The sequence below is a fragment of the Melospiza melodia genome, chromosome 1 (genome assembly GCF_035770615.1).
Source record: "Melospiza melodia melodia isolate bMelMel2 chromosome 1, bMelMel2.pri, whole genome shotgun sequence".
NCBI lineage: Eukaryota > Metazoa > Chordata > Aves > Passeriformes > Passerellidae > Melospiza > Melospiza melodia.
In genome coordinates, this window is record NC_086194.1 from 148,809,002 (window position 1) to 148,822,534 (window position 13,533).

Consider the following 13,533-nt stretch of genomic DNA (forward strand, 5'->3'; position numbering starts at 1 on the left):
CAACTGGAATATTCTATTCTATTTCACCAGAATCACATTTCCCTTCATAACAACATTCTAAATAATTGGAACTCTCCCATATGAATGAAACAATATGCAAAAAATAATTATTTTCTTACAAAGCAACCAAAATCTGTGGAGGGTTCCAAAAAACCTTCTGCCTTCCACATGACAACTGCAGTTGGCACACAACTTTTCTTTGCTCTCTTTTTAATATACAGAGGAAATAATACAAAATACCTTCTGCACTTCATAAATTCCCCACAGACATTTCTGATAGACCTCAAGAGAAGATTAACACAGGAGGTTCAAAGCTCTACTCAAGTGCATTTGACCAACCAACATAGTTACCAAAATGAACTAGGACAGGGGGTAGAATGAGAAATAAAATTAGTGTGCATCAGCCTAAATACAGAAGAAAGTGCCAAATGTATGGCTCAGTAATTCTGCGCTTTTCTTGTGGAGAAAGGAAAAAAAAAAAGGAAAAAGAAAGCAGACCAGGCTCCCAATCCTGTCCCTTACAATGCAGGAAGCTTTTACGAGGTTTTGTGGACTCCCTGGAGCAACCAAGGGTAGTGAAGCATGCTTGCAGTTCCCTCCCTGGAGCTCACAGAAGGCCTTCACCACCACTTAAAGTCACTTAGCATAGCCTGTATTTCTTCTATGTTCAGAGCTGACACATAAGTACCCCCAAAAGAGTCTCACAACAACTGTTTTAAGAATTTGCTCTCTGATATTCATCCAGCCTGTGCCCGAGGGTCCTTAGTGTGAGCTAATGTCTCATGCAGTCCTGCTGTCTCCATGTCAGTCTGTCACTTCATCTTCCTGCACATAATAATGGGGTTTAGAGGCTTTAGACCACTTTCATCTACACTGACAGAGGAGTTTAAATATAAAATTCTATTAAGTTCCTACAGGTCTTTGAAAATCGTTAGAATAGGATAGATGAGAAAGATAAAAGAGAGAGATACAACTTCTAGATAGAAGAGAGAGATACAAATTGGAAGTCTTTAATCAAAAAGAAACTTTATCCATATAAAATTTGAATCTAATCTACATGTGTGCAAGCCCACAGATGCCACACCAAACTTGGTCTCTCCCCATGTGAAGATATTGTAAAACATGAGAAGAATTTGGGATTATTTCAGGAGAGAAAGGAGTAGAAGAAATATGGGAGATTGACGTTAGATGTAATCAAAAAAGGATTTTATTAGTACTACTCTCAAGAAACTTCTGCCTTAAGGGGCTTTTGTTTCTCTCCATCATGGTATGGATCTATTTTCATTACAATGTGAGTTTCATTTTTTAAACATAACTAAAAGATAATTAGTTGAACCAATTCTCAAAGAGATTCCAATAATTAAAACTGCAAAAACTGCAAAAAGTCCCAAATGAAACGCACTACAAAATTTAAATTGGTAAAAACTGTATGTTATTAATTTACTTATATTTAATTAAGGCAAATTCCTCAGACAGAGCTGGATTTGTAATGGGGATTTCTATCAACAAGACACTGTAAAAATATATACCAGTGTAAATACTGATTTTGCCAGTACGTCACTTACCCCACGTCTGTATTCTAAATATACTTACACTAGTTCTCAAACAGCTGTAATATAATAGCATTCCTTTCAATCTAGTTAAAGCTAGATAGCATTTTCCTAGTAGAGTTAATAAAGCTCACTACAGCTTTCCTACCATATCTCTACCTAAAATAGAGGCAAGCAAAGCAAGTGTGGTGCTACAGTATTGCTCCAATATCAATACTGAGACATTAACAATAGAGAAAGAAAGCCAACAAAAGACCTAATACTCAAAAGCAGACAAGAAAAGCCAAAGAACTTTTATGCAATTTAGTATCTGCACAATAGGTAGCAAAAGCACACCAATAAAATATCAAATTAAATTTTGCACATATATGGAAGCAATAAGCATTTATGGCATGCTGAAAATTTACCTGAATTATATGAATATAAGCCTTTATCTGGAAAAAAAATATTGAAATGAAGTAGTGTCAGGGAAAAAATATATGAATCAACACATGTAACAGGGATGATTAGAACCTTAAACTTTTCTATAATTGCTGCCAGAGATGGAAGAATTTGATAGTGTAGCCACACTACTTCAAAATTATAAAACTCAAGCAGCTAAGAGAAATTAAACCACAAAAATGCCAATCACTTCTGGATCAACAATTATATACAACAGCCACAGAGATCTAGTAGAGCAATTTCAGTCATTTCCAATTTTGAAATACAGTTGCACATTTTTATTACAAGTGTTCAACTTTTTAAGGGCAAAATGTATGTTCAGCTGGGCATACAATATGAGCTGCTACCCTTAAAAATATTGCATGCTTCTCTTGGCCCTGCAGCACTAGCAGAACTTTCCCAAGGTGTGGTTTTGAATGCTCCTTTAAAATTAACAGACTCTGAAGTGATGTGCCAGTCAATCTTCTCCCTCCTGCTAGGTCTTGACCTGGTAAGTACGTACATACATGAGAAAACTTAATTATATGCTGTTGTTACCACTGAATTTTAGAACCCTGATATGAGCTGAATGATTAAATGCTTGCAATACCTGATTTATTGTTTGCACTCCTTAAGTCTGACTGGTTTACGTATTTTAGCTTTCCAAACAATCATACCAAGTTTTCTAAACTGAGCCAAGGAATAGGATGCGGATATCTGGACAATTCTGGAAACATGAAATGTTCATTGGATTTGTAGATTTTGAAATATGACTTCCATATTAAGATGTCATAATACAAAGAAGGCAAGAAGCCAGAATAACATTAACAATATCTTGTCATTAGCAAGATTTTGTAAATATTTTTATTCCTTGTAGTTGAAAAGCTCACAGACAACTTACTTAAACTCTTAAACAGAAGAGTGCCAGTCTGTAAGTAAATGATGCACCTCAGATTATATGATATGACAGTGTTAGAGAAAATTTCAATTTCTTGCCAAATGGTGCTGTTAATGGATTCACTGGATGACTAAGTGCCTTCTGGCAAGTCACACTTTTTCTGACATCCAGGTACCAACTATTTTAATATGTGGATCATACTACTAAATCACCTACTACTTACAATTTCTAACTCGCTATATTTTCAACTTTGGTTTCTTGATAAATGTAATACATTTTTATGTCTCAAAATTCCATTAGTCAATGTAATTTCAAAGTAAATTATAGGGGTTTTTCAGCATCACTTACAACCTTTTAGATGGGATTTATTGTGTAAGTTCTCTAATATTTGTATTCCTTAATGCTAATCTCTTCTGGTTATGAACTTCATTAAAAATTATACTTTTTTGGCTACAAAATTATGAAAAATGCAGTTTAGAGACTTTGTCTAGCTTACCCTGACAACATCAGGTGTTACCTGAACACTAAAGGTGGAAGTGTGCCATGTGCCCACAAAATAAATCTATTAACACAGTGTAGAAATTATTCATCTAGTTAAAAGTTAGGGACTTTCTGAATTTAACTGCTGGATAGATCTTCAAAAACATACAGTTTCTTGAAGACAACAGGAATATAAACTTAGTGAGATTATAATGGGATTGAGGACTAGGAAAGCAATGTTTGTTTCTATATGGTCATAACACAGAAAGGAAGAAGTCAGAATAGTATTAAAACCATCTGAAAACTTCATTGCACAACAGAAGAGTAGTTTAATAACATGATTTTATCATGTATCAGAGAAATAAAGTAATTATCTTAAACTGCGTCAAAAAAGCTTTTTAAGTATTTTTGTAGTTTAATTACAATTTAGTAAATTAATATTCTAAATTAGTTTCTTTCATTAGAAAAAGAAAAATATTTTGATAGTTTAAGGCCTTTTTAGACATCCCTGTATCATGTTAAATACCTTTTAATTAAAGTATTTAAGAAACCATAGATGTACAATAAAATACAATAAATAAATAATAGATGTACAGTAAATACAATACTGGTATATATATCCATATTCTGTGAACAAAATATCAATGCATGCAAACCAAAATAACATGCCCAAGGCCTATGCTTCATTTCAAGAAAGAGAAAAACTAAGGAAGAAGCATGAAGGAGAAAATTAATTGTCATTTTGGCTCTCTAGGATAAAATGCATATAATAAATTAATCATGGCCTGTGCCACTGACCATAAAATGCTCCATATTATAATTTGGAAAAAAGTCTCTGACGCGTGTGTCCATTAGGTACAATTCACTTACCTACTATTGAACAGCATTATTGTCATTTCCTCAAGTCAGGTTCAGTGACATTCATTGAAAATTATGGTGCTGACTTCCCAAACTCACAACAAACTAAAGGAACTTGCTGAGACAGCAAGATCCTGATTCTGCAGTGAAATGAGCCCCTACAGGGCTCCAAGGAAGGGAATAATTTTCAGTGGAAGAAGATTGGCCATCATTTCACAGGTGCTCATATTTCACAGATTAAAGTCTCAGATACATTTGTAATTAATTGTTGTTAAACTTTAATGATTTTGGTACTACGAAATGTATATCTTGATGTTCTACAATATAGACTTGATAGCTTTACCATTTAAATAATGGAAGAGAGGGATTAAATTAACAGTTATGACATTCCTCCTTGATCAGATGGTAGAGCCACATAACATTCAAAAACTAAAAACTGTCAGCACTCAGCACTGATGAGTCCCTCTAAAAATGTTTTTTCAAAAATTAATAAGCAATGGGATTATCTATTTTTTAATTCAGTCTATCAGTTTGATTTTTTCTAGTCAGATTTAATAATTTTTATCATGTTAAGGTTTCAGCATTGCTGCAGAAAATACAGTCTGATGGAAAAATGGACAAAGTAAAAAATTGAAAACATGAAAAAAATTTTCATGTTACTCAAAACACTTTGTTTACACATCATAGCTTTTCTTTATTCCCATTCAAAGAATGAATAAAATTTAAAGAAAAAGAATTATATATAGCCTTTTGCACACTATACGCAGATTTTTTTTAGAACATAACTGCAGTCAGATTTTGTCCCGACAGTTTAAACTCTCATTACTGTAATTTGTCTCCTTCCAGATTTTTTATGGACCTGGTGAATCATGAAATTCAGTGAATGGAGTCATTGATGAATTTAATTCTAAAAGTAATGAAATTCCTTTTACAAGAAAACTACTCCAAAGTAAGTTTATTTACATTTACTTTAATTTTGATTGATTTTTTCTTGTCTTCAGATGTTGGGGGAAAAAAAAAATTGACTGCTACATGTTGATTTTCAAACACTGTAATTTCTAAAATATTTGAGATCGTGTTCTCAGCAGAGTTTATCTCCCGTAGATTTATTACTTTTCCCTTACTGAGGATGTTCAAAATATAATTTTTTATTTTTCAAACCATATTGTGAATTCTCATGGTATTCAAAAACTGTAGAGACCTGCTGCTGTACAGACCTATGCTGCAGCAAGAGACCTGAAAATGTCTGGGTTTATTGCTATATTCACATTTCTTCTCATTTGCACACTTAGCTGTTACCTACACTGCACATTGCACTCTCTGTGGTCTGCAGATCAATAATTCAGACAGTTTCACTTTAAAGCTGCAGAATCTGACTTAGAAAACAAGTGTCAGTCACTTTTCAATCCTAAGTATTTGGGAAAGTCTTTAAACACTTGGAGTAAAACAAAATCTGCTTCTGAAACAAATTCAGCATTAATATAAAACTAAAATACTGTTGTTCTTCAAAAACATAAAATATCCCCATATTTTTTCTCAATTCACAATACCAGCTCACACTTCAAAAATGCTCACATTACATAGATAAAACTGTAAAAGATGGAATAAGAATGCATCATATGCAATCTGATTTCTATCTCTATATTCTGGGCTCATGGAGAGAGGAACTAATTTTAGATACATGATCCCATGGTATAAACCTTGTTTTATTTCTGTATCATTTCTCAGAAAACAGAAATAATAACAATAACTTGCACATCCTAATAACCATGGACCCAGCACCCAAAGCACATTCAATTTTGTATGTATTCTCCAATAAGATTCTTAGCTAATGTGAGATGGAAAAACAGCCTACCAAAAATGAGAATGCCTAAATATTCTCTAACATTATTTTTAATTTTCTGGTTGCAATCTTTTTCAGAGGCAATATAAAAAGAACTTCAGTTTGGCTGTAATTCTAATTAATGCTGGAATTCTGGGTGTATGGCTGATTTTATGGTAAATATTAGAGAAAATGAATTCTAAAAACTCACTTTTAAAGCTGAGCACAATAAGTAAAAGAGACCTACTCATTACCCCACATTTCTCATAAGAAAAAGTTTAAAATATACTCATTGGATCAGGTTATGAAAATCTCAAATATAATTAGCTGAAAGAGCTAGTAAGTCATAATCCTATGTTCTATATTAGTTTCAGTTTCTAAGTAGATGTCTGTCAAAAAACACAAAGGAGAAAGTATGGGAATGATTCTTTATCACTAGGAAATTAATGGAACGTATGGATCAGAGGACTGGGAAAGAGAAGGTGGACAGCTGACTTAGATCACCACAACACACTGCCCACTCGAAGATATTGAGAGATAAATATATGTAGAAACGAAGCTACTGGCTCTGAAAGCTGGCTCCTAAAAAACCAGCATATGGGGCTCCGTGGGAAGCTTGCACTTTGCTACTGGCAATCTGTAAATACAACTTCACTCTTCAGGGCTGACAGTCTGCTCTTCTTCAGGAACACCGCAATCCAGGGATATTAAAAAGTGAATAGAAGTGCTAAGCGTAGGTGGTTCTTTTAAACTACCTTTAGAGAGTAACACTTAAGTATTGTCTTCAAATAAATATGTTTATCCCTACTCGACAATCATAAAGATAAAAAAGCTTAGATGTGTAATGTGTATTTATACAAACAAAAAAGAAGCTTGTAATTCAAAATATCCCTCCTGTCATTTCCCACACTAGCAATTTTTGAGGTTATACAATAAATTCTTTCATCACTAATTCTATACATAGAGAGAATGCAGAAAAGAACAAAAAGTAGGAGGACTAAACTGCTGAGATTTTGCATCCCCAAAAAATTGAAATCAGCCTGCTTAATAACAGCCCAGTACATGTTCTAAGAAGTGCTTTGAAAAGCATTGACAAACATGCTAGACATGCCTTGTTCTAAGAGATTTTCTTCACGTTGTCATAATGTGCTGCTGGATAGCATCTTCTGTTTCATCATATACAAGAATGTTATTGAGAGATACAAAAATATCTTCAGATACAAGAAACTGATCTATTGACTTCATACTCTTTTGACATCTCAAAAAAAGGTAAAAAATCCTCTATGTGTTATTAATATAGTATAAATATTTTACTTAGTGAAGGCAAACAGTCTTCAGAGGTGCTGTCTGCCCTTCACCAGTCCCTGGTGATGACATTTAGATTGGGAAGAGCATTTTTGGAGCCCATCTGGTGCAATGCCTGTCTCAGGCCTGGCCAACTTACACTGCATTGTTTACAGCCTTGTTCAGTTGGGTACTGGACCTCTCAGTAGGATATTGCATGACCTCTTTGGACACCAAGAAGTACTTTTATTTTCATTTCAGAGGTGTGACAGCAATAAAAGAAAAATTTTATTTTCCCACTGCTAAATGGATTCTGCTGCCATAGCTGAGCTCTGATCAGATGCTAAATTTCCAATTGTATACTCTTTCAGATCCCAGAAAGCAAGGATTTTAATTCCAGGATACCTTGTTCTGTATATTAAAAACTATCTGTTTAAACTGAAAATCATTTATGATACACAAGGAATCAAGACATTAATATATTCCTAGACCACTAGAGAAAATCCTTCTTTATCAGGTTCCTATACTTGTACAAAAGGAAATAGGATTATTTAGTGTAGGAACATCTGAATTCTCCAGCAATAATAGTGAACATCTGAAATTGCTTATTTGATTGGAGTTTTTAAAACCAGAGGCTGAAAAACTAGTGCTCTGGGAACAGCCTAGCTAAACCATCTTCACTGAAAAGCAGGACTTTTATACCAAATCTTACTATTTCACCAAAAAAGAAGATTTGCTAATTCCTTTCCTCTATATTTACAGACAAGCTTGTACAATTGTTCAGTTGAGCACATTACGAGTATTAGTATTTATTAGTTTAGTTTTATTATTTATTAGTACATAGTAATATTGCTATGTAAAAAAACCTGAATGTCTTTCAAATTTTGAGCCAATATCATCCAACAGAACTTCACTCAAATATCACTAAAATTTGTTTAAAAAAAATCACAAATTCATTCTTAATGTCAGTTATTTATTGCACAGACAGAAATTCTGACAGACAAATAGTGTTTGTTTGCAGGACTGGATATTTCCTGAAAACCAGAATTTCACTAACTTCACACACAAAGAGTCCAATTGGTCTGTAAAAATAGTCGTAGATGGAAACTTCTTAAAATGTATTAAAAATGGCATAGACCGTATAAGAAGTACAATTTAAAAACTTTAGTTAAATAACAGTCATGTCATGTAAGACTGAAGAGGATTGAATTGCAATAGAACTCCTTATCTTTTAACTATCACTTACTTCTTACAGCTTTTTGGGGACAACTCTAATCTTAAAATATCAAGGCTATGCAGTGTGAGTCTCTGACAGTGTGTCTATCCCAGAATATTATGATATGGAGCATTTTAATCCTTCTCACCATCAAGAGCACAGAAGCAAAACAGATCAACTGCTTGAAATACTTGTATACAATGGGTTATGTAATAAAAACTCTACATAGCACATATGAACTATCCAAGCTTGTTTTCATGACTACACACATAAGGTTCTGTGAGTCTGTGTGAAACATGCACACACATTCACATACAATGACTCAAAGAAACTCCAAGTAAATCTTAAAAATTACATTTGGGCTGTTGTTGTGTTGTTAGGGGTTTTTCTGTTTGTTTTGGAGTTTTGGTTTTGTTTTGTTGGGTTTTTGGGGTGGTGTGTGGTCTTTTGGGTTTTGGGAGTTTTATTAATTTGATTGGTTCATTTGGTTTGTTGGGTTTTTTAAATAACTGCCAACTGGTATTTATAAAATTTATTCAGTGAGGAAGAGCTTTAAATCACTGGCAGTATTGAACAGTTAAACTGGAGAAACCATGAAGTATTGAAGAAGCAGATTTTTCCCCTTTACTGTCTTATTCTCATGTATTTATTTTTATTACCATACTTTATATATGCTAGTTTCAAAATATATACTGATAACTACTGCAGACCAAGTATAAAAAACTCTACAAAGTAGAATTTTTAAAGAAATTTCATTTGTGAATCTAAGCACATAATATAATATCAAAGCAAGACAACAGGCCATGGTATTAATTTATCTACATATGATGTTAAATACAGGTTACTTTAAGAAATACGAGCTAAAGAGAGAGGTCCTGCAAATCTACTTTTGCTTAAACAATGAAATTATGAACATAATACAAAAGAAAGAGCGTCATGAAAAAAAAGCCCATTGCAAAAAACAAGATAGTTTACTCCAACTGAGAATCTGAACAGAGTTATAAGAAAAAAAGGGTGCAATGCACAGTGGTTGATACCATTTGTAGCATGTCACTCTCATCAGTAACCACAATGATCTAATTCATAACAGCTACAAATTAACATAAAAATTCTGTCAGCTTTCCATTTGCAGGAATTTAATAGATTTTATTATGCATTCATTCAAATGAACTATACACAGAGTGAAAAACTAATAATAACCTACTTTGTAACCTCCGTGTGGGACTCTCGCCATGGAGCTGTCTGCGTGGCAAATATGGTGAGGGATGGGGAAGTGGCAATGAAGAGACATCATGTGTTTGAAGTTTGTACCAGTGGGGTTCATCATCTAGTAATGCTGTCTCTAACTCAATAAGAATCTAAAAAAGAAAAAATGGTTAAAAGTAGGAAAGCATTGTGCAACAGAATATTTTAAAATAGATATCCCCATGAAATTTATTCTATTATTCTCTTACTGCTAAGGACTTTGTCTGAAGTTATATAAAAACCTTGCTTTAATATGCAAGAATCTTCTGTGCCTTTTAGAACACTAAATATACCCAAAAACGTTCACAAAACCCTTATTACCTTATGAGAGCCTTTACAGTTTTCAAATAGGTAAATGAGCAATGTTCCAAAGTTTTAGTAAAATATGACTATGGTTAATATAGATTTGAATGAGCAATTAGAAATTAAGAAACCACATTCATGCTGTTACTAAAACAGAAAAAATGCAGAAAGAATCTCATATCAGGATTATGTAATTTGTGTGAGATCACTGTTTGTTTACTACTAAGTGAAAGAAAAAGTAAAACAATAAAACCAGCTTTGCTTTGCGCAGTTAGTAATTTTTTGAAAATAAGTATCTATACATTAGTATGAGAGAGCAACTGTATTTCTATAGCAACTACCAATACTTGTATACCTCTCCTAAAAATTCACTTTCTTCCTCTCGAACTCGTGCTTGGTCCCAAAGAGTGATTTCTAACATTCGTTCTCTAAACTCTCTCCGATGAACTGGAGAATAAATAAATGTCTGATTCCACTTAGGTTCCAATGTTTTCTTTACTGTTTTTGTTCTTCTTTTATTTTTATCACTGAAAAAAACAGTTAAATATTAAATATGTTCAAAACACCATTAAACTGCATTAAGTATATAATGGAAAATAGGAAATCTTAAATCAGCAGTTCAGTTTGTAGGATCAGGGGTACTATAATCTACATCACGTTATAATGGTCAGTGCATATATTGAGGATAATTCATAAGCTCACATTAAAAACTCAGGTTAGGTGATTTCAAGTTTATGTGCCAGTTCCAATTTTAAGATGTTTCCCAAAACCCACAAATGTTTTAATATAATTTTGCATGTATTCTCTTTTATTTTGGAAACAGCATTTTATAAAATAAAAAGTACTTCCATAAATGGGATTTCCACAAGGCACAGCCTGACAGTAGAACATCTCCACAGACAATATTGGGCATTGAGCTGCATTTCAAAAGAAATGAGCCAGCTGGTTCACTCGAGTTCCAGTCCTACAGCGGCTGCCTCCAACTGCAGAGCGGGAAGGAGCAGCTGGCCCACATGAAGGATGGGCAGGGAGCTGGGGGCAGTGCAGGGTTTTCCTGGCTAAGGGCTCCTTATCCACCTGGGAAACCAGAAGCCCCAAAAACAGGTTACATGTTCTTTTCCAGCAATACTGGAACAAACAGCCTTCTCAAAACAGCTCCCCAAATCCTTTGGTCACTCCAGTGAATCGCCAGGCTGAAGGTGGACCTCCATTGTGAGGTGAGGTCTCCAGGCAAGGCTACCCTGGCAGCCTTGGCTCTGGCTCCAGGGTGCTGTTGAAAGCAATGTTTTTGCAGAATATTTCTGCTAGAAAGAATTAATATTTTCTGATTGAAACAATTTTTGCTGGAAAACACCCACACTGCTCCTACTGAGAATACTGACAAGAGTCCTCATAACAATGCTTATTCTAAACCTGCTGATTGCTGCATAATGCAGCTGCCAGACTAATTTGTAAGGATTTTTTAATAGGCAATGCAGATGCAGTCCATTCGTTAATACTTGCAATTTTAATAAATTCATTGTATTTCTGAACTGTTACTTGGAAGTTGGATCAAAAAATTACCTAAGTAATAATACTTTTAGACACACTGTTAAAAAAGACCATAAATTATTTCTAGCATACTAAAGGTGTGTTTACCCATGTGAACTAAGTTACATTGTACAATATTTTTCAATTAAATTTCTTAATTCAAAGAGAATTCAGCATCTTCATCTAATTAAATGCTTGACTTACTTAAGTGTATTTTACCTCCAGCATGTTTCTTTCTACTACACTAGAAATATACTGTTGCTTACTTAGCTTTTAAATCTAAGGAAACAAAAATGAATTTCCACATCAGAAAAAAACCAAAATTCTGTAAGACAAATTGCTGATCATAAACACATAAAACAACTAAAGAAAAGTTCTGAATGTTTCTCATAAATGGGAAAAAATATAGATTAATAAAATTTAATGTCAATATATTTTAGTTATCACAATTTACATTGTAAAACATTGTGAACACACTTTTGTTATCCTATTAATTACTCATTATTATGGAAAAAGCAGGTAAGATAATTGAAGCAGACCCGATTCTCAGTTTAGCACAGCTTCAGCAGCTACAAACACACTACAGCATTTTGAATAAAGTAGGGATCTACACCAACTGTTCAAATACTGGTGAGCCTGAGAAAATCTATCCTTTTAATCGTCAATGACACAGCAAATTAGGTAGTCACATAAAATTTGCTTGTCAACACATGGTATACAATAAAAGTGGAAAAGCAACTTGGAAAAGTCTTCCAAAATACTAAATAGCTTTAATTCCTACTGAACTCAAATGGTAATGGAGATAGCTAGCATCTTCCCAGTTTAGCTATTTGGAAAAGCAAAGGAAGTAAAAATACAAGTTGCATTCTGTTCTACAGATTCAGTAATCCAATGATCTATTAAATAGATTTATTAAATAGATTTATTAAAACTTTGAATTATTTGGTTAGTACATTATAAAATAAAGGTAAACATGTCCCCCTACTGACACAATCTGAGGAAACATCAATTAAAAAAATAAACAATAAACTGGAAAACACACTATCTCTTCTGCTGGTCTTCCCAACACCTAAATTGAAACACAGAAAATCATGGACTAAGAAGTGAAAGTGCTTTTCAGGAATAGGGGTCCTACTGCAGTTTAACTTTTCCTAAGTGCATCTATGATACCATCCAGATTAACACGAGTCCTGTGCTCTAGGGAAAGTTTTCAAAGTGCAAACGTGAACTCTCAGTTGAGTCCCCTTCAGCCTTACCTCAATTATACTGTGAACAGGTATCTGTGTGTTTCAGATGCCAAACCTGTTACTGCCTTAGTGTATAAAGGTGGGGCAAACCAAACTGCTGGACTCATCAGTCCAGAAATTTATGAACCCGACCGCGTAGCATCTTCTTTGCTCTAGAGAAGAATAACTGCCATAGGAAATAAAGGCACTATAATACACTAATAACATTCTTTGCAAATAACAGATCCCCATGTTTACCTTTCTTTCCTTTTCTATTCAGTATTTTATAATATAACCAGGGAAAGCAAGTTTGTGCTTAGTGTTCAAAGACACCTTGCTGTTACACACCATGTTCAACACAACAGCTCAACACTGCAAGCCATTATTCATGTAAGCATGGCTGACAAACTCAGTTGTGCATGTCACCTGAGTATCAGACTAATTCAAATATTCCTTGTTTTTGTGTTCACCCTACCTTCTGTCTGGAAGAAAGTAAATTTTAACATAAGGATTCCTTGGCCTCCCATCTTCCCTTGAAGGAAGATCCTTTGCTCCCAGTATGGTCACTATTAACTGATGACCAACCTTGTCATACCACAGTTTTATCTGTAGGAAGAAAATATTAATTAGTGAACTCATTTCTACAATGAAGTTGTATAGTAATCCTTAAAAATAATTTTGCTCATGAGCTTCTATTTATA

General features: G+C 33.8%; 1 protein-coding gene across 37 annotated transcripts in view; it reads right to left on the reverse strand.

Annotated features, from left to right (window-relative positions):
* RIMS2 (regulating synaptic membrane exocytosis 2) overlaps positions 1–13,533 on the reverse strand; it is a 444,419-nt gene that overhangs the window by 175,976 nt on the left and 254,910 nt on the right. For 27 of the 37 annotated variants that reach the window (XM_063171188.1, XM_063171404.1, XM_063171366.1 and 24 more), the window contains 3 exons: positions 13,308–13,438; positions 10,432–10,603; positions 9,733–9,886 (listed from right to left, as the gene is read on the reverse strand). In XM_063171188.1, coding sequence (XP_063027258.1) covers positions 9,733–9,886; positions 10,432–10,603; positions 13,308–13,438 — 457 coding nt within the window. Of the gene's footprint in view, positions 1–1,957; positions 1,985–9,732; positions 9,887–10,431; positions 10,604–13,307; positions 13,439–13,533 lie in introns of all 37 variants that reach the window. The other 10 variants (XM_063171358.1, XM_063171170.1, XM_063171224.1 and 7 more) reach the window with 1 other exon arrangement.